Raw genomic sequence first — 22,660 nt, 5'->3', positions numbered from 1 at the left:
TTCCGGCCTTCCTGAATTTCCGGTAGGCCAGTTTTTCACCCTCCCCAAGCGTCTTTGCGCGCCCTGCACTTACCTGCATCCAAAACGGGCCGCGTGGGGACTCCTGGGAGGGGAGGGGAGGGGTGGGGTGGGCGTGACCAGCCAGGAGTGGGATTTGGGGGTTCTCCAAACTGCACAGAATCTTAGCTAGAGGTTCTTCCAAACACCTGCGAACCCCTAGCAGCCCACCCCTGTCCATGATATTCTTTTAAAAATCTTTTAAGAACACTTCACCATCTTACATATGTGTTACTGTTTCTTTCTGTTTTTAAATATTGTCTTCAATAAGGGTTTTTATATTGTTTAATACTGTAAACTCTTTTGTTGCCTTATGTCCTGTTCTGAATTTCTTTAAGAAATTCTTTAAGCCTTTAAGTAAAATCAATGGGAGTGGAAGGAGAGCAAATTTGTGCATCATTTGATACTTGATTTGAATGTAAAGATGAACATAGAATGTAGAAAAAGGAAGGATATGGATTTGAGATGGTTTTCTTTTGGAAATCAATGTTATCAAGTAATCTTAGAGGTGGGGAGGAAAAGACTGGAGTCAGGAGCTAGTTCTATTATTAGACAGAGTGAGATAGTCCGTCTTAATGTTTTACTTCCAAGGAGAGACAGGTATTGATGTTAGAAATAATACAGATATCTAATAAGTACCACTTTTTCTGGAAGTAAAATTCCACTAGTGCCAAAATACCTGGGTGGGCTTGAGTCCTGTGCAACTCACCCAGCTGCTGTGCCACAGGTAGCAAAATGTCTTGCAGTGCTTTTTTAAAGAATGCAGTATAAAACCTGCTTTGCTGTTTTGTTTCCTCTTATCGGAATCTGAAGTATAATCCTAGGAGGTGGTTTTCTTTTTTTAGGACCGCTGGTTTTGGCGCCTTCGTAACAGTCGAGTACAAGAGGGTTATCCCATGCAAATTGAGCAGTTCTGGAAAGGGCTCCCAGCAAAAATTGATGCTGCCTATGAAAGATCTGATGGAAAATTTGTTTTCTTTAAAGGTATTTTTATTTTTATTTTTATCATGGAAATACAAACAGTTCTACAATAATATGAATATTACCCTGTTTTCCCCAAAATAAGACATCCCCTGATAATAAGCCCAAAGAGGCTTTTGAGCGCATGGCAATAAGACCAAGCGCTTATTTCAGGGTTCAAAAAAATATAAGACATATAAGGTCTTATTTTTGGGGAAACACGGTATCAAAACAGATGCTAGCACGCCTTGAAAACCTGATCTTAATAAATTTTTGTTCAGTTTTTCATTTTTGATGATTTTTGAATAATGAAGAGATTAAAGAAGGTTAGTCATTCTAAAAAATGACTTTAAAATACTGTATATACATAAGAAAACATGTATGTGAAATACAATATGTCATCGTAGTAATGCATGTATTTATATGTATGTTTTCTTTACCTTCAAAATTTCAAAACCTGGCAATATTTGGTCAGCATCTGTGAAAATATATCACCTAAGTCTTTTCCTTTGCAGTTTCTTCCTCCATTATTGCTAGAGGAACAACTAGCAATAATATTGTTATAGGTAACAATTTTCTAAGGAAGATACTTTTAAAGGCCTTTGTTTATATTTCTCTGGTCTTTTCAGGCTATATCTAGTTTTCTTTGGGTTTTTTTTTTTATTATAAGCTATATCTCAGAGAACCTTCAATTTTCAATAAACTGCTGTCAGCTTGGTGTCAATCTGTCATGTTCTTAAAATATTGTTTGTATAGCATGAGAAGCAGAAACAGTAATGTAATAGAAAAATAAATAGTGTGCGTTGCTTGCAAAATTGGGTTGTTGTATTGAGAAAGGCATAGATTATGAATTAAGGTATTGAATTCCCAAATGCTTTGCAGTAAAATGGGTCTATGTACCATAGAAAGTTCTGTCTAGTTTTGAGTGGGAACTGATCAGAGCTCTCAAGATAAAGAGAAAAGAAATTTATGGAAGCAAGTCCTTGTTGACCTCGGTGATGACTGATCCAGCATGGGTTTCTTTAAATTACATCTTACCATTTTGTTAATGGGAGAGACACTTGTCTGTCTCCTCTAAGACAGAGCAAAGAGCAGGTCCCATCACGGTATTTTTATTATTTAGAAAATTTGGTGATGTTCAGGTGTTTTTATAGAAATTAAAAGCATAGGCAAAGTGTTCTCATTGTGAAGTAATTTTTTTTTTAAATCTGTTCTTTAGATAAAAAGATCATCTTTACCGTAGCCCATATTTGCATCAACTTTCTGAATTGTGGATTATTTTCCAGAAAACTTTTAAAATTTCCAACACATTGCAACCAAACAGTCAACTTTATGGAAGGCAGTTTTCAACTGCAATTTGTTACTACCCAAAAGATTAAGCTCTCTGGCTGATTCAGCTATCAAAAAACCCTTTTGAATCAGATAAGGAAATCAGTGAAAAATGATTGCCTGCTATTTTCTGAACCTCTAGCAGAAAAAAAAAACAGCTAATGATTTTATTAGCTCTTAGTAATTATGTATTATGTGTGTTCTTTCCTCCTCAAATCTAGGAGATAAGTATTGGGTTTTTAAGGAAGTGACAGCAGAACCAGGATATCCGCATAGCCTAGTGGAGTTGGGCAGCTGTCTTCCCCGGGAAGGGATTGACACAGCTTTACGGTGGGAACCTGTAGGCAAAACATACTTCTTCAAAGGAGATAAATACTGGAGGTATAATGAAGACAAGAGAGCAACAGATCCAGGCTACCCCAAGCCAATCACTGTATGGAAAGGGATTCCACAAGCTCCACAAGGGGCTTTTGTCAGCAAAGAAGGCTGTGAGTATAAACATTTCGTTTATAACATTTGGTTCAGTATTTTTTGCTAAGCAAAGTGTTTGGATTGCTGTGACCAAGCAATCGTAATAATGCAAAGACACATGCTTATAAATGGATTCCTGACCAGGCAATACATATTCTGTTCTTGGAAATTTTGGCTAGACTTCTGATTCACTAAATCCTGTATTTCAGCTAGCTGGATTGATTTCATCAGTGGTCCTTAAACAATAAATGGATGCTTATTCCTATCCTCATTCTTTCGGATGCAAATGAAGGAAATATAATTGTCTACATGTAGGAAAAGCTAAATACTGTCTTTTCCGGCGTATAAGACGACCCCCGAATTTTCCTGTTAAAATATAGGGTTTGGGCTATACTCACCGTATAAGACTACCCCTCTTCCAACGCACACCAAATAAAAATTAAAAAACATCAACTGGCTCACCCACAATGTAAAAGCAGCTGTGCTAGACCCAAAATGGCCCCTGCAACAAGCAGGAACCTCACACAGCCACAAAAAGCCCCAAAAAACAACTTTCACACTTTACACACACACAACACAACACAACACAACTGGCTCACCCACAATGTAAAAGCAGCTGTGCTAGATCCAAAATGGCCCCTGAAACAAGCAGGAACCTCACACAGCCACAAAAAGCCCCAAAAAACAACTTTCACACTTTACACACACACAACACAACACAACATAACTGGTTCACCCACAATGTAAAAGCAGCTGTGCTAGGCCCAAAATGGCCCCTGCAACAAGCAGGAACCTCACACAGCCACAAAAAGCCCCAAAAAACAACTTTCACACTTTACACACACACAACACAACACAACACAACTGGCTCACCCACGATGTAAAAGCAGCTGTGCTAGACCCAAAATGGCCCCTGCAACAAGCAGGAACCTCACACAGCCACAAAAAGCCCCAAAACCCAATTTTCACACTTTACACACACAAAATTCCACATACAGCTTTGTGAGATTTTGTGTGTTTGTGTAGTTAGAGTGAAACACTACAAAAACATACTAAATCTCAGAAAGCTGCACAAATATTATTTTATTTTATTTTATTTTTATTTTTATATGAAAGCTAAATTTAAAACTTCCTAAACTTTAAATGGCTAGGTCTAAAAAAGAACAACTAAAAAAAACCCCAATTAACTGTTTTTTTAAAGATCCCAAAGGGGAAAAAAACTTACCCAATAGAACAGGGGTCTCCAACCTTGGCAACTTTAAGACTTGTAGACTTCAACTCCCAGAATTCCTCAGCCAGCTTTGTTTTGCTGGCTGAGGAATTCTGGGAGTTGAAGTCCACAACTCCCTGCCTGCTTGATTGCAGGCAGGGAGTTGCTTGCTGATGGAATGGATTCAGGCAAGCGAAGCAAGGCAAACGAAGCAAGGCAAGCAGCTAAGGTAAGCAAGCTGGAGAGGGAAAACTTTTTTCCTTCTCCTTGGCTCTGGCGATCCCAGCTGAGTTGCCTGATTAGCAGATCGTCAGAGCCATGTGAAAGGAGAAAACTTTTTCCCTTCTCCATGGCTCTGGCGATCCCAACTAAGTTGCCTGATTAGCAGATCGTTAGGGCTTGGATCATCAGAGCCATTTAAGGCTCGTCAGAGCCTTTCGGGCTGGTCTGCCTGGTTACAGGAGAACGACACCTGGCATATTAGACGACACCCGACTTTTGAGAAGATTTTCATGTGTTAAAAAGACGTCTTATACGCCGGAAAATACAGTAATTGTTTCTTTTTACTCTTATCTTCTGAAGTATGGCTAGTGTTGCCATATGCATAATTCTCCACTTTATCTCTACTCCTTAGCATGCAGATTTTCTATACCCTGACTTGCAGCAAAGCATTTGATAAAATACTCCATGACATTTTGATTAATATAACAAGCTAGTTAAGTGTGGATTGCATTGCAGGACAATTAATTGGAATTGAAAACTGTGATTGTATTCCAAACTCTGTTCAAGGTATTCAGAGTTCTCGGGAATAATTTCTCATTCAACTATGTTGAGTAGGGTGTCACAATCAGTTTGGGGTCCTCTATTTTTCAGTATTTTATTTTTTGGTTAAGATGATGAAAAAATACAACAGATTTGCAAATGATACAGTATTGACTACAGTAGTTAATAGTCTACAGGAGAGAAGTAAAATTTAAGATTATGCTGATAGATTTGAGAAATGGGCTGAAAGTAAAAAATAAATCTTAAAAAGACAAGTGAAAAGTTATTCACTTATGAAGCAAAAATAAATGCAGATGTGTACGATGATGGATAGCTGCCTTGTTAACAATAGTCACAAAAAAGATCTTGGAATTGTTGTTGATTGCAGACTGAATATGAGCCAAAAATATATTGTGGCTGGAAAAAACAGCAATTCAATTTTAGGCTGCATCAAAAAATGTAATTACCAAATCATAAGAACTATCGTAATCATTTCACTCTATTCTGTTTATTAGGCTCCACTTCAAAACTGTGCCCAATTCTGGACAGCAATTTGTCTGAGCAGCTTTAATTTGGTTTCCTATACATAATGGCCTCAATGACTGATTCCAACTGTGATTCTAGTGGTGCATAAATGAAGTAATCTCTGCTTTCTTTTTCAGTTTATACTTACTTTTATAAGGGTAAGGAATACTGGAAGTTTGATAACCAGAGGCTGACTGTGGAGCCAGGGTATCCTAGGTCGATTCTCAAAGACTGGATGGGTTGCAACCAGAAGGAAGTTGAACGAAGCAAAGACCGACGCCTGTCTCATGATGATGTTGATATTATGGTAACTATAAACGATGTGCCTAGTACCGTTAACGCAATTGCAGTTGTGATCCCCTGCATTTTATCTCTGTGTATCCTTGTCTTGGTATACACAATCTTCCAGTTCAAAAATAAAGAGGTCCAGCAAAGCGTGACATACTACAGAAGACCTGTCCAGGAATGGGTATGACAAGTTCAGTAGCTCATTTGGTTCATGAGATGATGATGATGGGCTGCAGACATTAGAAGGCGGTTTGATGGATAGCCTGCCAAACAACTTCTTCAAGAGATGTGAGTCAGAGAATTCTGGGACTGAAAACAAAAACAAAAATCAACTAAACCCAGGTGGCCTTGCACTGTAGAGCCGCTTTCCTTCTGACTGCCTCAGTGCCGTGTGTCTCAGTATGACATATTTGACCAACCCACTCAGTGAGTGTTGGGAGACCTCAAGAGAAGTTTGCTTCAACCTTTTTTCAATTCACTTGAGCAATCTTCTTCAGTGCCCTCTTTTAAACCCAGCATTTGCCAGTGTAGCCAACCACCTATTGAGTCTTTTTTTCTACACTTGCCTCATAAAAAGAGACAGTTCTGTGGGTCACAAAAGGAACATTTCAGTACCTTCTGAAGAGGACATTCTGAGGCTTAGTCATTCTGAAAGATTTTAATTTATTACAGGATCCAGGCAATTACCTGAATACCATTTTTTTTCCAATACCTGCTGGTCAGATGTTTTGTACATTCATGGTAATGTTTCCACTCTTCAGCAACAAACACAAGAGCTCTTAAGAGGTAATTTTGTGTAGACCACAACTTCCAACAGCTCTGTCATTTCAGATCACCAAAACTAACAGAAATGAAATTTCTGAATTCAACTAGTCTGCAAGACTAAAAAATTGAATTTACAAACACTAATGATGTGAATGCAGACCTTAATGATCTTGTTTTTAATAACGTGTCATGTAATAAATATTTAAATGTCATATTACCACTATTTTAAGTTGGCAACAATAAATTGTTACCATTATAAGATGAAATGTATGTTCCATGATATTTTCACCCATTTATATAAGAGAAAATAAATCACATATGCATTAGAATAGTAAAATTTGTGGGCAAGTTTGCAATGGGAATTTGGTTTGCAATGATGGAAAGGGTGACATAAATCAAGAAAGATATTTTAAAGCTTGTAATTTTAAAATTTGACAGTGTAATTAAGTCACTGTTTATTGACATTAGTATATTTAAATAGAAGGAAAATTAGGAGTGCAAAACATGACTAAGGGGGAGATAAAGCCCTTCAGAAGATTAGAACTGGATAGAGCCCTGCCTGTCAATATTCTTGGCTTCACCTGCAGCCTGCCTTCCCTAGTTCCCGTTAGGTGTTGCAGCCCAGAATGGGACAATTTGCCATGGCCAACTTGCCGCTGACAACTTCCCATGGCCAACTCGCCACGGGACAACTCGCTGTGGGACAATTTAACCATTCAATCTAAAATAATTAAAAAATATTTTATTTTTTGCCATTCACATTTCATTTTGCCCCTCCTTTTGCATCCTTTCTTTAATGATTCTATTCTACCATTTCTTCGATATTAGTGTACCTCTTGTCCTGCAGCGAGTTGCCAATGGTGTTTTCTCATGGAGAGTTGGCTGTGGCAAGTTGGCCATGGCTAGTTGTCCTAGACCTGTGATGGCAAACCTATGGCACATGTGCCACAGGTGGCACACGGAACCCTATCTGTGGGCACACGAGTTGTTGACCTAGGTCAGCTCCAGCGCGCATGCGTGTGCTGGCCAGATGATTTTAGGCTGGCCTCGCCCACGCCGCCCCTCCCCTCCCAAGAGTCTCCACATGGCCTGTTTTGGATGCCAGGTAAGTACAGGGCTCGCGTGGAGGCTCTGTGAGGGCAAAAAACAGGCCTCCCCAAAGTCCAGAAATGGGCCGTTTCCAGCCTCTGGAGGGCTGGGGGAGGCCGTTTTCACCCTCCCCAGGCTCCAGGAAAGCCTCTGGAGCCTGGGAGGGGGGACGAAAAATGGGCCTACCGGAAGTCCAGAAACGGCCCGTTTCCGGCCTCTGCTAGGGAGTCTGCTAGGCCCAAAACAGGGCACCCGCAGGGGCGGGGGGGTGTTGCGCGTGCATGCACTGTGTGTGTGGGGGGGGCATTGCATTGTAGGTGTGGGCATGTGCAAGACGCGTTTTCGGTACCCAAGGAAAAAAAGGTTAGCCATCACTGTCCTAGACCCATTGCAGCCAATGTCCAAAGATTCAAACACAGCTTGAAGGAAGTAAGAAAAGGAAGGTGCTGAAGTCAATGGAATTAAATTTACGATTTTTGTTTTATATGGCATTTTATTCAATGTCTGTAAATTGCCCTCATCTTTGGTGAAATGGGTGGCATACAAATTTGACAGATAAATAAATGGATAGGCCACCGCATAAATGGAAGAGTGGGAAAGAGAAGCAGGCATACCAGCCTTGCCCTATTCAGTCTCCCAGTAGGCCTTCTCTGGAATTTGTCTCAGCCAAAATCCTTAAACCTCTAAAATTGCAGACACTCAGGCAAATTAGAAAAAATTTATAAGTCAGTTTCATATTCAATACAAAATATTTTGTTTTGGATAGTGCTTAAAGAAGGCAATCCTAAACATCGGTATGTTAGATCCAATTCGTGAAAAGGTAATGGACAAAAGGTAATGTTTTTGTCATGTTCTCATCCTAAAAACCCTGCCTCTTCCAAAGGAATGCTGAATGGACTATGTTATGGGATTATGGGAATCTCCCCAAGTGGCATAACAATTTATGTGACCAAGTTCTCACACATGGAAGGTAGTATGGTCCTCTCCTCAAAAATCTTTCTTACTCTTGTCAGAAAAGTTGAACTAGATGGTGGCTACACAATGCCAATTCTATCAAGACAATAGGAATATACAATCCCTTAGCAGAATGAAGGCTGTTCCCAGATTTTGTGATTTTTACGGAGATCTACTGAAATTAAAGTGGCAAGTTTTTAATGAATGCAAATATATTGCTTTCAATCTTTCTACTAGGCAATAACTAAATAAAGAATGAAAAGGTACAGCTTTTCCAAATTTTCACTGATTCTATTCTATAAATCCACTCCAAGCTGTCTTTTTTCAGCTGGGCTGAAATATTAAGGCTCAGCTGGGAGAAAATGATTGAAAATTATTCAAGAGAAAAGTTAAAGAAAACAAGATATGGTAAAGATTAAAGACCCATAAGTATTACAGAAAAAAAAAAAAACTAGAATGGATAGTTTGTTTTTGAAATTGTTAATTCTGTCTCAACCCCAACATTGGAATTAGTAAAAATTATACTAATTTATATATATGTTATAACTGAGAACATACCAAATAGTTTAGCTTTAAGAAAGATTGTAAAGCATTTCTTTAACAATGCAGATTAAAAGGCAATGGTTTTTAGGGGAAGCATGTTGATGTAGCCTTGTGGATACCTTTTTTGTGCATTCAACATGAAATGCAGTACAGAATGTACGTGATAGTAATGTGCTATTATTATGTACCAAATTGGTATGAGCACACCATCATTTCAAGCACGATATGAAAGAAACATGGGTTAATAGCACATGCATTTTCAGTCCTAATGGTCAAGGTCTTCAGCCATTTCATTTCAAAGACATTTTAAAGATTTGGGCAGAGTAATACCCACTTATGTTGCAAATGTTAATCTTGGTTTTAGGCTCATTTGTTTATAAGATTTTACTGTACCCGAATGCTATTAAGCAATCTTTCAGTATATTTCTAGACCTGTATGAATTGATCTAAATATAGCTCATACTTTGAAATTAATCCAGTTGAGACTTAGAAAATGACCATAGCAACTTTTTCATAGAAAATTTAAGAACCAGCTTAACCGTTTTTCTTTAGACAATTTATAAAGTGGGTATGATTGAATTTGATCACTGAGAAGCCAAAGATTTCAAAGTCCACCATATTCAAAACTAGTAAGGTCACTAGAACCGTATTTGTTTTCTTTTTCAGCTTTTTTTTTGAAAAAAATCCAATCGGGTTTAATGCCAAGTTATTAAACTACAGTGTTGGTTAATAGAAATGTATGCTGATTTGATATTGCTTGGGGATCAAGTTTGTACATCCTCTCTTTGATATTGGGTTTAGTATAATTGGCTAGGATAGTGTTGAGGGGTCATATCTCCCACCTTCAGAATACAGGTGTATTGAGAATTGCTGCTGCAATTTATAGAAATGGAGTTCATCTCAAGCCTTACATCAAATAAAATACTTTATGTACTATGCTCATGCTTGGTTTATAGTACGAACGTGGATTAAATTATTTCAGCCTTAGTATTTCTCTCCTTTCAATCAGATAGGACTTAATAGACGTTTTCTGTTTTCAGCGCTGCTATGAAAAGGCCTGCTTGCACATATATCCCAAACTAGCAGCTAAACCTTTCTTCAATGATATTCTATCAATGTTCTTGAAATATTTTTCCTCCCCTTAGTTTTGGGCCCAGATTAAAGCTTTGTAAAATAACTGATTCATTCCTATTTGGTATAGCTGTAGTTATACTATAAATAGTATAGTATAAAAACTTAAATATAGGATTGGTAAAAGTGTTGCTATTATCCATTTCACAAGCCTCCAAAGTGGATAAAACAAGTACATAGCTTGTCTTATTTTTATGCAGAGGGACAGAGGGAGTAAAGTGGGTGCTCTAAGTCTTGCAGAGGTTAAGATGCTCTTACAAAAATTAGGGGGGGAGGGGGAAACCACAAACATTGGAAGCCTGACCTCACCCACTGTTAAGAATATGCCACACACCAGATTCGGCTATTAACAAAAGCTGTACACTTCTACTAGGATACAAATGAAATTCTCATGAAATCAAAGACCAATATATTTATTGAAAGAATTTATTTTCCAAAGGGCTACAATTTTGTCAAATTCATTCTATATCAAATATCTGTACCACCTCATTAAAATTCTTTAAAATCTATTAGAAGGCTGATTATTAATGGTCCAGGAAATCTGTCAGTTTCTAAGATGCAAGTTTGCTGTTTATTTTTCTTTACTACCATAGCAAAGATGTGAATTTCAGTTTACTGCTTTTCTACTTATACTCCGCAAGTAGAGCCAAATGATGGAAACAATGTCTGGCCCTGTAAATTCCCATTTAAAAATACAAACATTTCCCAGATTATGTACAACCTGATTTACATACACTCAGCTTTACTGAACATTTTCTAAATGCATACAAATGTGAACTTTGCACAGAACACAAAATAGTATAGCATCCAGATGAACACGCAACCTGTAGAGTTATGCAAGGTTTTCCAGAACAGTACATAAATTGGGAATTGGCCACTGGACTCAATAGATTCAGTAGTTAGATACTGTGGTTTATGTTGCAGCCTTTAATCATGGTCAGAGCCTTCCTTGGGTGCAATATATAGTTAGCAACTAATTGCTTTCCTTGATATTTTAGTTAAAGAATTGCGATACCTACAAAGGAATTTTTTATTACAAAAGTGTAATTTATCTCTGTTGTCATCCTATAATCTTAAATTACTAAAAGTCTATATTCAATTATATTGGCTGTGAGTTAAGTCTTTCCTAGCTTCTCTCAGCAGTGTCAAAGTATGAAAACTGCAGGAGTCCACACACCAGTCAAGAGAGCAAAGGTCAATTTTGTTGAAAGAGGCTATGCAATAGGCAGCAGTTGAAGGCTAAGTATGTAATATTTTTCATTTACCCCCCAGCTTACCCCATTCTTTTATCTATGTGTGTCATGCATAAGCTACACAGAGAACAGGTGACTCAGAGTCAGTCTGATCACTTACAGCACAAGTATCATCACTTCAAATGGAAGATACAAGGCAATTCTGCTAAGGAATACATATACAGCAATGAGAGTTTTTATCATTTTAGTGTATGTTCAAGATAGCCAACTACGGTACATTAATTTGGTAGAGGATTGATAAAGCAAAAACTGCAGTCTAACATGACTTCAATTTGATACAGCTCTTGTTGTTTCAAGTCCACCTCAGTGTCCATACCAATTATTTCAAGGATTAAGGTTTATTAAAGCTTTAACCTGACTGTGTTGCTATCATAAAAGTTCTCCAATTCCAAATTATATAACTGCAAGTTCTTTTTTTAGCAACAACAAAGATTGTATCCTTGGCTTTAAGATTGGAGCAATATATTTTGATATTAAAAGATAAGCATGAAGGCATCAGAAAAAACCGTTTCAATTTAAATATATTTTTCCTGATAAAGACTTTCATTAAAGAACATATGAGAGTTCTCTTTGGCTTTTCAGTGACTTCACATATGGACAAGCCGGATTCTATTTACGTAACTTCCTAGAAATCTTACTTACTGAATGTTTGGCTTTGCTGAAATATTCCATAGATTCTTTCAGCCCCTTAAAATATTATGTTCTGGATACAGAATGATGCATGATAGTAACATGCTACATTGATCTGGTCTTGCTGGCTTAAGTGAAAGTTATCTTGAAAACTTCCAGACTGAAACCACACAAATGCCAGCCACTTCTGAACAGAAAAAAACCAGCATTCTTCAGGAAGTATTCTAGTGAATACTGGAAAAAAATAATTCGTTTCCTTATTGTGATTGCATGTATGTATTAAGTTCCAAAATTACCTCATGAATTAATGAAAGCAAAAGAACGCATTAACAAAACAAAGGGACATATTGTTTTTTTTTTCTTGTTCAAGTCTGGCTTGCCAGAGGGAAGGGAATTTAGAATAACATAATTTTGAAACTATGACTGTGGTAGAGAACTTCTTCTTGGACTGGAAGAATTTGCTTTAGTGAGCAGTCAAGATCACAATTTGGCATTTCACACCTGCAGTGTTCCTGGAGCACATCATGTCAAGCTATAAAAGGGAAAAGAAATTATTAGCAAAAAATATACTTGAAGGGTTCCAGTTTTAGTTTCATGCTTGATCTATAAAATCAGAAAAAATCCAATTGAAAACCCGTATCCCAAACTAAAACTAAGTGAGATGCATATAAAAATATCAAGTCTCAAAATTAGGAGAGAGCCATTCTGCACACAGAAATAGTAGTTATCAGTGCAGTACTTGTGGTCCTCACTTGATGGCTGCCCTATTTAGCAACCGTTCGAAGTTATGACAGCACTGGAAAAGTTGAACTCTGTGGTTAAATAATTAAGATTCCAGTACTTTTCAACCAGAGAGTTATTTAACTGTCATAGCTTTCCACAATCTAGTATTTGCCATTTGCGCACTTCACAGCCAGCTTTTGAGTCAATGGAGAAGCTGGCAGTAAAAATCACAAGTTGCAATCGTGCAATGTCTCACTTAACAATCACATCATTTAGCAATAGAACTGTTGATCCCAATTTTGATTATTAAGTTAGGACTACTTGTAATAATAATAGTAATAATAATAATAATAATAATGCTGAACTATTTCTATCCAGTTGACCTGACATATCATATTAATGCAATTTCCCAATTGGTTTTTCGCCTTTACCAGCGATTAAACACTATGTGCTCTTCTTGGGAGCAGATACAAGCAGGTGGAAGAGGGGGAAACCCATTTACATATTATTAATGAGAAAGTAGTCTTATACATCTTCTCAGAGTGCTGAATCCCTTGGGATTTCCAGAATATTAGAAACATAAGACTGAAGAAAGCCATTGCTAGTATAGTTATGTTCTGGCTACTATCAATTGCTAATAATTTTTGAAAGTAGATTAATGTCTGACTTACCTGTCAATCAAAGAATCTCTCATGGTGGTAGCAATGGTACTTGGCTGTGCTTCATTAAGTTTGAAGACACTCTCAATAACAGATAATTCTGTGCTGGTTGTGTCCAGACCACAGAAGGCACACCAGTCATTCACAACCATTCCAGCTGCAATCACCTCACTGCCACGATTAACAGTTCCAGCCTGATAAGAAAGATAGCTAGTGTCTTAAGAACTTCTTTCTCATGGGTATTATCAGCTCTTCTTGCTTAAGACTGCATGAATATAAACCTTATTTGTAACTATTTAGTAGATCAGAGGGCCAGGCCTTTTGTAGGCATGCATGATATTCCTGATGTTCAACATTGGCAGTTTTCTCCATTTTCTAAACCATGCATTCTAGCTTAGTGTTATGAACACAACCACTCTGGCTTATTCAATAGATCATGGTTAGAAATCATAGCTCAGCAAAATGTGTGAACCACAATTACCATCATTCCCACTGGATGATCTCATATGCTATTAAATACAAGTAACACAACTATACCAGAAGTATTTCTCAATGTCTCCACACTGGCATTGTTCATCTAAATTTTCACTGCTCCTAATTTTATGGTTCATTTAGGATTACGCTTCAATACGTTATGCATATTGGGAAATAATTGTTTTGCTGTCTATTTCTTTATACTGAGAGGATCACATAACACTATTTAAACCAAAAAGAAGTTGAAGGAAAAATATTGAAACAATTAGAAACACCATAGAAAGAGATCTCCTGCATTGAGTTACAGTGTCTATGGAGATTCTGTCATCCAGGTCATGATTGTCCCAAAGGTACTTTTTCAAGAGGCAACTGGACTTTCTGGTTTTTCTTTGAAGACTTTTCATTTCTCATCCAAGAAGTTTCTTCAGCTCTAAGTTACAGCTCAGTTACAGTGGCATATAGATGGATGAAACTGTGGATGAGTATATTCCCAAGTCATAAGATATTAAAATTCTATAATTTGGCTCAAAATATAGTTTAAAGTAACTGAACATTCCAAAATTTGAAAAGAAAGAACATTTACCACAAGAGGAACTTGCAACAATGAGGAAAGCTCATCCTGATCTTCTATAGATGTCTTAGGATGTACCAATCCTCCCTGGTTGCTGAATGTGCAGTAACTTCCCACAAGTACTTGGTCTGCTATTGTCTGTCTGAATACTTCGACTTTTAATACATCAGCTAAAATCTCTTCTGTCTCCTGTGGAATAAAATTAAAATAGGGTTGTTAGAACACATTTGTCTGATTTTAAGTGATCATAAAAACTAATTGAAATGCCTATTTAGTGACAGCACTGATTAGCTGTCAACTAAATCTTGTAAACCTATTTCAAACAGATTTTCTATCTTTAGATTGCTAAAACATGAAGTATTTTAAAGTTCCAGCAACTGACAACTGTATTGAAGCTCGATATCCTTCAAGTTGCATTCATTCCGAAGTCTGACATTTCTTCAGTTCTTTGCACCAGCCAAGTGCTATAACAATCTGAAGACAGGATGTCAAAATATAAATATTGGGCATCTGACATTAAAGGCACATCTAGGAAGTCCTTAAATGAAATTTAAGTAACTCCCAAACTTTCATTTTTTATTCTATTATTTATTATATAAGTCCTATTTCTAGGACTTGTGCCCAAAATCATCACACTTGAATTAATTGTACAATCCATTTTCACCCTGGCTCAAATACTAAATACTTTTGATACTGCTTATGAAAACTATTCCATTATTAGGATCAGTCATGCTTGTACTTGTTGGTCTACTTGTGCAATTTTTTCCAGCTGTACTTTTTCCAATAACCCATGAGTGTCAAACTGATGTATCATGCTGCTTTTTGCCTTTGCGGAGCCGGGTTGGGAGTGACCTGCACATGATGCATCCGGCCCATGGTCTGCCAGTTTGACACCCCTGCAGTAACCTAACAATGGATACAACCTTCCGGCCACATCCTTCCAGCTCAAGTATTCAAGAGAATTAAGAGCAAGGTCACTAATCTAAAGAATATAATCACTTCTCCAAAAAGGATTTCTTAAAAAAAGAAGCCACCTTCCATAAAACGATTCATCCATATGTATTTACATATGCAGATGTGTTTACATTCAGCTATTTTGTACTGATTGCATACTCCTGATGTCTGATACCTAATAATTCAAAGATCAAATAATCATGAAATATGATCACATACAGAGACTGAGAAAATATCCAACAGGGCATGTCAGTAAAGGTAAGAGACAGAAGATTTCCATTTCCCACTTTTTATTTCCCAATTCTTTTATTCATGTTCTTACAAGTTTTTTTCTGGTATCATAAAACTTATAGCAACGTTATTTACCTGGTTAGGTAATAATTACGAGCTTCTTGGAGACTGCGTATGCGCAGGATTTGCCTTCACACCTGCTAGTGGGACACTTCAACTACATTAGTCCTCTTCATTCACTTTAAAAGTGAGGCTGAGTGAGCAGAATAATTGCAGACTTCAGCAAAGGGTGGAGTTGGGTCCAGCGTTGATAGAGCTTACCTACAAGTCCAAACTTGCCTCCTGCAAGGCCTTGCAAAGTGCCAGTAGTTGCCTCAGCTGGATGTACCCTTCCTCCTGTAGGAGTGGCTCCAGCATCCACCCAGAGAGCCTATTGAACAATAAGGTCTTCAGAAGCACTTCCAATGTGAGCTGCAGAGCACGCACTGCACCTCTGGAAAGCCCCTGTCCCTCTACTTTGTCCAGTTCTGTCGCCATCCCAAATGGCACCCACACACAGCCACTACCTTCACCAGGGAACCGTAGCCTCTGCTGCCTTGCCTAGCAACAGAACATGCTGCATCTCGCCATTCCATCCCACTGCACTCTGCACAATCTGCAGGCTATTGCTCCTTGTGCTATGGCAAATGTAGCTCTTCTGCAGAACCCTACTGGTTCTGTCCTGCTGCTTCCTCCTGACTGGGCCAGGCAAGTTCCCATCTGCAGATGAAGTTCTGCCACCCTGCTGTGCTTGCTGCACATGATCTGGGCCCAGCACCTGGATCCAAACCATCAGCAGAAGGAACACAGCAAAGGTCAGTTGGAATGGGAGGCAACAGAAAGGTGGCATAGTGCAGGACAGTCAAACAACAGAGATAGTGGGAGAAAGGCAAGCGAAGAAAGTTGAAGCAAAGGCAGTTTTGCACAGGGCAGAAGGATGTGACCTTGGGACACTGCGAAGATTGTAAATGTGGGACAGTCATCAACTGCCCAAATTTCAAATGACCATGGGGGTGTTGCAATGCTGAAACCTTGAGGACCAGTCTTAATTATCGTTCATTCAGCGCCATCATAACTTTGAATGGTCGCTGAATATGTCAAGCAAAGACATATAGCAAATGCTCAACAAAAAATATTAAACTGTTGTTCAAGTTTAGTTACTGCAACTATAATGTTTAGTACTAGGATTTATTTTTATACTTACTCTGTCAATGTCTGGGTGGGCAAGTGCTACGTAGTCATTGCATGCAGTGACATTGCCCAATGCAGAAAGACGTTCTTCCACCCTCTGGATTCGCACTGAGTCAGGAAGGCAGTTTCGCATATGCTGAAGTTCCTGGTCAGTTGTATTGTTTGGGACTAGTAAACCATGCCGGTTACCTAAAATATAGGGGGAAAAAAGCCTTCAATTCCTGTCTCCAACATTTTATGTCATAAAATAATATCTCAGGACATGATGAATCTAATCAATGTTCTTTAACAGCATCTGACCTTTAATAAAGTACTGCTAGAGTTGGTCTTCTAACAAAATACATCTGCAGCACAAATGCAAGCATATATTTTTTAAAAAAGAACAATATTCTGCTTACCTATCACCTCTCTCAATTCCACTATCACTGTTAGGCATAAAATTGAATTTAATAAAAGTACTGTCAGCATTCCAGAAAAACCTCTGCTCCAATTAAAAACTCTTGAGACAAGCATTTTCTCAAAGTTCCATTTATTAGAGTAGGTATACTGGCACATCTTGGGAAAACCCAAATCTGAGAGTTCCAGGTTTTCTCTCAGTAAATCAAAACTCCCCAAACCATCCCCTCACTCATCAGTCGATCAAGTGCTCCAATCACCATGTGTCCCATCTCGAGACAGCATTCCAACCCTCCTTCTCCAGATGCAGGCTTGTCCTGACCTTGACCGACGGGAAGAATGCTATTTTGTCTAAATGCAAACCCTCAATTAAATCCCCCCTTCTACTTTCCCACACATGAAAAGGTGGCAGCTTGGAAGCTTCTGGCCTAATATGGCTTCCAAAGCTGACAAGTATTATAGCTCAACAACAGATAGTAAATGGGAGTGGGCAACCGTAATAAATTTAAATAAAGATGATTAATCAGTTTTATATTATAAAACACATTTCTATTAGTACCTCTTACAATAGATTAATATAAGATTTTGAAAATAAATAAGGCAGTGATGAGAACATCCATCCCATCCTCCCTATTTAGTCTCTGTAGGCACTTAGATAATAAGTTTTTCCATCTTCCCAGAAACTGTAGTAATTGATGCAATGAGAACCCGTAGATATATGAATAGACACCCCCCCCCTTAACAGAAAAAGATTGTTGAATACAATCCCATATTAATGTTAATATTTCAATTCCAGAGCTTGTATAATTTCTAATGGTAAGCAAAAACATTTAACCTTTAAACTTTTTCTAATGATCTCATTCAAGCTATTGGGATAAACATGTGCTGAACTCAACAGTAGTTGAGTTCTGTGGTCCACCCCGGATGTGCAGATCTGGATGGGGAGAAACAGACTCAGGCTCAACTCATCCAAGACCGAGTGGCTGTGGTTTCAGACATCCCAATATAGTCAGTTGGTGCCATCACTGACTATTCGGGGCGAGTCATTGGCCCCCATGGAGAGGGTTCGCAACTTGGGTGTCCTCCTGGACTCACGGCTGTCTTTGGAAGAGCACATGACGGCCGTGGCCAGGGGGACTTTTTATCAGGTCCGCCTGATTCGCCAGTTGCGTCCCTTTCTGGATCGGGACTCGTTAAATACGGTCACTCATGCTCTTGTTACTTCCCGCCTGGATTACTGCAATGTTTTCTACATGGGGCTCCCCTTGAGGAGCACCCGGAGGCTCCAGCTTGTCCAGAATGCGGCCGTGCGGGTGGTTATGGGAGCGACGTGGCACTCCCATGTGACCCCCCTCCTGCGCGAGCTGCACTGGCTCCCGGTGGTCTTCCGTGTGCGCTTCAAGGTTTTGGTTACCACCTTTAGAGCGCTCCATGGCATCGGACCGGGGTATTTACGAGACCGCCTTCTGCTACCAATAGCCTCTCACCGACCAGTATGCTCCCATAGAGAGGGGCTTCTCAGGGTGCCGTCGGCCAAACAGTGTCGACTGGCGGCCCCCAGGGGGAGAGCCTTCTCTGTGGGGGCACCTACCATCTGGAACGAGCTCCCCCCAGAGATACGGAGGATCCCGGACCTGCGCACGTTTCGTCGTGCTCTCAAAACTTTTTTATTTCAGCAGGCTGGCCTGGCCTAACTCTCCTCTTTTAAATTTTTAATTCGTGTGATTTTATAAATTGGGTGTTTTAATCTATGTTTCGGCCAAAATATTTAATAACTTTAAGGGATTTTTTAAATATTTGTATTATCTGTATTTTATCTTGGCTGTTCACCGCCCTGAGTCCTTCGGGAGTAGGGCGGTATAGAAATTGGATTAATAAATAAATTAAATAAATAAATAAACAGTACGTTTAGGCCAGGGTTGAAATGCTCCCAGTTCGGACCGGATCGCCTGATCCAGTAGCGATGGCAGCGGGTGGTTCGGAGAACCGGTAGCAAAAATCCCTGCGCCCCCCCCCCCTCAGCCCCCCCAGCTGAGCCGCAAGATCATCAGAGGCTTTTTTTTTTTACTTTTAAAAGCATTTTTTCTACAACCTCTTCCGACAAAAAAATGCTTTTAAAAGTAAAAAAAAAAAAAGCCTCTGATGATCGCGCGGCTCAGCTGGGATAGTCAGAGGCTTTTCAAAGCATTTTTTCCTGCAACCTCTTGGCCGAAGAGATGGTAAAAAAATGCTTTGAAAAGTTAAAAAAAAAAAAAGTTGGCCACGCCCACCATCACATTAACCCCCCCAAGCCACGCCCACAGAACCGGTAGAAACAAATTTTGCATTTCACCCCTGATTTAGGCTTTATAAATGAAGGGTGCAATAGCAGCTTGTGTTCCTTTTCTGAAATATTACAAACTACATAGTCAAACTGCTTGTCACAATATATTAAGGGATGAGAATTCTGCATTTTAAGGGAAACTCAAAATAATTTATATGAAAAAAGCACCTCACCCACACACATTCTGCCAATGATTCGACATCCAGCAATAGAAGCATGAATTACAGGAATAGTGTCAGAAAGCTCTCCTTCGAACACACTAAAATACAATAGAATAAGATTTAAACATGCAAGGAAGCTTCAAAGGCTACATTTTCAAAAAGTTTAATAAAGGAACAATATGCAGAGTAGTAGTCTCACTGGCATCTTGTGACCTAACCTATTCAGTACAGGTAGTCCTCGACTTACAACAATTCATTTAGTGATGGTTCAAAGTTACAACGGTACTGGAAAAAGTGACATAACGATTTTTCATACTTATGACCATTGGTCATGTGATTTATTATTATTATTATTATTATTATTTATTAGATTTCTATACCGCCCTACTCCCGAAGGACTCAATTTAAATTCAAATGCTTGACAACTTGACAACTGACTCACACTTATGACAGTTGCAGTGTCCTGGAGTCATGTGACCTTTAGTGATCTTCTGACAAGCAAAGTCAATGTGAGGAAACCAGATTCGCTTAACAACCATGTTACTCATATAACAACGGCAGTGATTCACTTAACAAAGGTGGCAAGAAAAGTTGTAAAGTAGGCCAAAACCCACTTAACAAATTTCCCATTTAATCACGGAAATTTTGGGTTCGATTGTGGCCGTAAGTTGAGGACTACCTGTATAGCTCAAATAAAAGAGCTGATCACCTGTGCTGATCCCTGATATAGCCCTCAATACTGGAGGGAGGTTGGAAAGTCCCACATCGGAATCTCCTCTCACCCACGGGTGTCACTGGGCCATTTTTGTCTGCTTGGTTTTGCCCAACCCAACCTGTCTCAAAAGACGCTGAAAGTAATAATCACAGAATTGGGGAGGGGGAGGCCCAGTCGTGCTCTTTCGGTACAAAGGAAGAACCCTGCAGCCTTTCCCACTTATTCTTGTTTGAATTTATTGATTATTATCGGATAATCAAAGCAAATCCCGGCTAAGACCCGGAGGGGAAGAAGAGAAAAGAGGTCGAGATTCTCTATAATGACCTGTAGAAGCCCTCGGAGCCTCCAATGGCCACCAGGCAGTAGGCGTTGGTGAGCTTCGCGAAGCAGCCGATCTCATTGTTGTTCTCGAAGCTCGCCCGGACCGCCATAACCGTCAAAGGACCGGCAAAAAAAAAAACAGGAGGAAAAGGCAGAAAACGAGTCGACGCTCCGACACACGAGGACGGGCCTCTTCCACCGCAGCCCGGAAACGGACAGTGACGTTATTCCGTTTGTGATGTCATCTCTCCTGGATTGATGCTGATTGGACGATTGCAACCGGGCCTTGGCTCTCGTTTTTTTTCCTCCCTCCTCCCGGAAACTTCCGCCCACCAAACTGCGAAAAGATGCGGGAGGGAGAAGGGGGGGGTTTATGAGGGAGGGCGGCGGATTTGGATTGCGAAACTGCGGGCGCCGCTGGATGAGAGCAAAGAGACGGAGCCTTTTTACTCCACCTGTAGAGGGAGAGACGGTCCGCCTTTTGGCTCCTCTCAGAGACTTCGGGCGCAGACGGCCAAAATGAGGATTAGATTTTGTCACATATACATACACACCATATACAGAGACATCATAGAGATGAGAGAGAGAATGTAAATGTTTGCAAATATGTATTTATTTGTTCAACTATTTAACCGCACATCTCCCTCATTTTTAATACACACACACACACACATATATATATGAAACAACATAGACAGACAGACAGATACAGATATGTTTGTGTGTGCATGTGCACATGTGTATAAAATAAATATATGCCCAGACCACTATATATTGATTTATATTTATGTATTAGTCAATGTGTGTGTGTGTAATATTAGGTATGTTCATCACCTTGTTCTTTATAAATTAAAGGCAGATATAAATAAAGGTCAGCTCAAGGTGGTATTTCCTATTTCCCCTCCCATCCTGTGAAATGGGCTGGGCTGAGAGAAAGAGAGACTGGCCTGAAGTCACATAGCTCTCCTAAACTGCCACCCCCATTAATCTCTGCTGGATCCTTACATGCACAGTGGCCATTGCTGCCTCTGTCCTTCTGGGACAGCCACTTGGTGGGGAAACTGACAGGGATTTTCTAATGGGAGAAGCAGATAGCCTTTTAGCGAATTCTGCTAGGAGAATTGCTGATACCAGCAGTAGCAATAAGGTGGAAGAAGGGAAAAGGATATTAATAGAGAGGAAAATGTTTTTGTATTCTGGTTGGTAGTGCTCACCACCTGGGAACTATCTGCTAGATCAGTGATAGTGAACCTTTTCAGCACCGAGTGCCCAAACCAGAACATGTATGCTTGTATGTGCATGTGTGCACATGTGCTGGAGTGTCAGAAATCCAAAGACCCGTTTTTGGGCCATTTCCCAAAAAACAGCCAAAAAACGCCTGGAAAACAGCCTTGAAAATGGGCAAAAAACAGGTATGTGCGCGCCAGCCAGCTGGTCTTCGGATTTCCGACACTCCGGTGCACGGCTTGTTATGGGAGCACTTTTTGGGCCGTTTTCCAGCAGTTTTCCAGCACTCCAACACCTGTGAAGACCATGCACCCTGGAAACCAGAAGAGCAGCTGGCAGTGGCGTGGGTGCCCACAGAAAGAGCTCTGCATGCTACCTCTGGCACGCGTGCCACAGGTTCACCATCACAGTGCTAGGTCAAAGAGTGAATCCTGTGTTTCTGATGAAAACTTAAGGTACTGTTTTGGAAGTGAAACTTCATCATTATAAAATATACTAGTACAAATTTGGAACTAATTATATTAAAGAAATAGTTTTTAAAAAATCATTATTTTCTGCCTCCATCATGATTCTCCATACCAATCATTGAGAAGGTGGCTGAATTGGCCCTTGCTCTGTCAGAGTACTGCGTAATGCAAGAGCTGCCTGCTGCAAGCCTTGTATAAGCATGTTTGATTTGAGTTAGTGTCCCTCAGTGGTCGGTTGCCC

At 39.5% G+C, this 22,660-nt stretch overlaps 2 protein-coding genes across 4 annotated transcripts in view; one reads left to right on the top strand and one right to left on the bottom strand.

The window, feature by feature from the left end:
• Window positions 1–6,704, top strand: part of MMP24 (matrix metallopeptidase 24) — a 43,333-nt gene extending 36,629 nt beyond the window's left edge. For both annotated transcript variants that reach the window (XM_034414140.3, XM_034414141.3), the window contains exons 7-9: window positions 903–1,041; window positions 2,568–2,834; window positions 5,452–6,704. In XM_034414140.3, coding sequence (XP_034270031.1) covers window positions 903–1,041; window positions 2,568–2,834; window positions 5,452–5,789 — 744 coding nt within the window. In that variant the 3' untranslated portion in view covers window positions 5,790–6,704. The remainder of the gene's footprint in view (window positions 1–902; window positions 1,042–2,567; window positions 2,835–5,451) is intronic.
• A 3,792-nt stretch (window positions 6,705–10,496) lies between these two features.
• EIF6 (eukaryotic translation initiation factor 6) lies at window positions 10,497–21,063 on the bottom strand. 2 transcript variants are annotated; one of them, XM_034414139.3, is made up of 6 exons: window positions 20,729–20,982; window positions 19,702–19,787; window positions 16,823–16,998; window positions 14,407–14,583; window positions 13,362–13,543; window positions 10,497–12,499 (listed from the first exon to the last, which is right to left on the bottom strand). In XM_034414139.3, the coding sequence occupies exons 1-6, from the start codon at window positions 20,833–20,835 to the stop codon at window positions 12,490–12,492; spliced, it is 738 nt and encodes a 245-aa protein (XP_034270030.1). In that variant the 5' UTR covers window positions 20,836–20,982; the 3' UTR covers window positions 10,497–12,489. The 2 variants fall into 2 exon arrangements, with proteins under 2 accessions (XP_034270030.1, XP_087745401.1); XM_087889275.1 differs by lacking the exon at window positions 19,702–19,787 and having other exon boundaries at window positions 20,729–21,063.
• Window positions 21,064–22,660: the final 1,597 nt, after the last annotated feature.

This window comes from Pantherophis guttatus, chromosome 3 (genome assembly GCF_059756535.1).
Source record: "Pantherophis guttatus breed Tessera chromosome 3, ASM5975653v1, whole genome shotgun sequence".
Classification (NCBI taxonomy): Eukaryota; Metazoa; Chordata; class Lepidosauria; order Squamata; family Colubridae; genus Pantherophis; species Pantherophis guttatus.
Note: the sequence above shows the minus strand (reverse complement) of the source record. Positions and strands in the feature narration are given on the sequence as shown.

Excerpts from the sequence above, each read along its gene's own strand:
- EIF6 (XM_034414139.3), bottom strand. The coding sequence starts at position 20,835 with ATGGCGGTCCGGGCGAGCTTCGAGAACAACAATGAGATCGGCTGCTTC. Across the intron at positions 16,999-19,701 it reads CATTGGCAGAATGTGTGTGG|GTAACCGGCATGGTTTACTA; the intron begins GTGAGGTGCTTT and ends CCTATATTTTAG. Across the intron at positions 14,584-16,822 it reads CCCACCCAGACATTGACAGA|GAGACAGAAGAGATTTTAGC; the intron begins GTAAGTATAAAA and ends TTTATTCCACAG.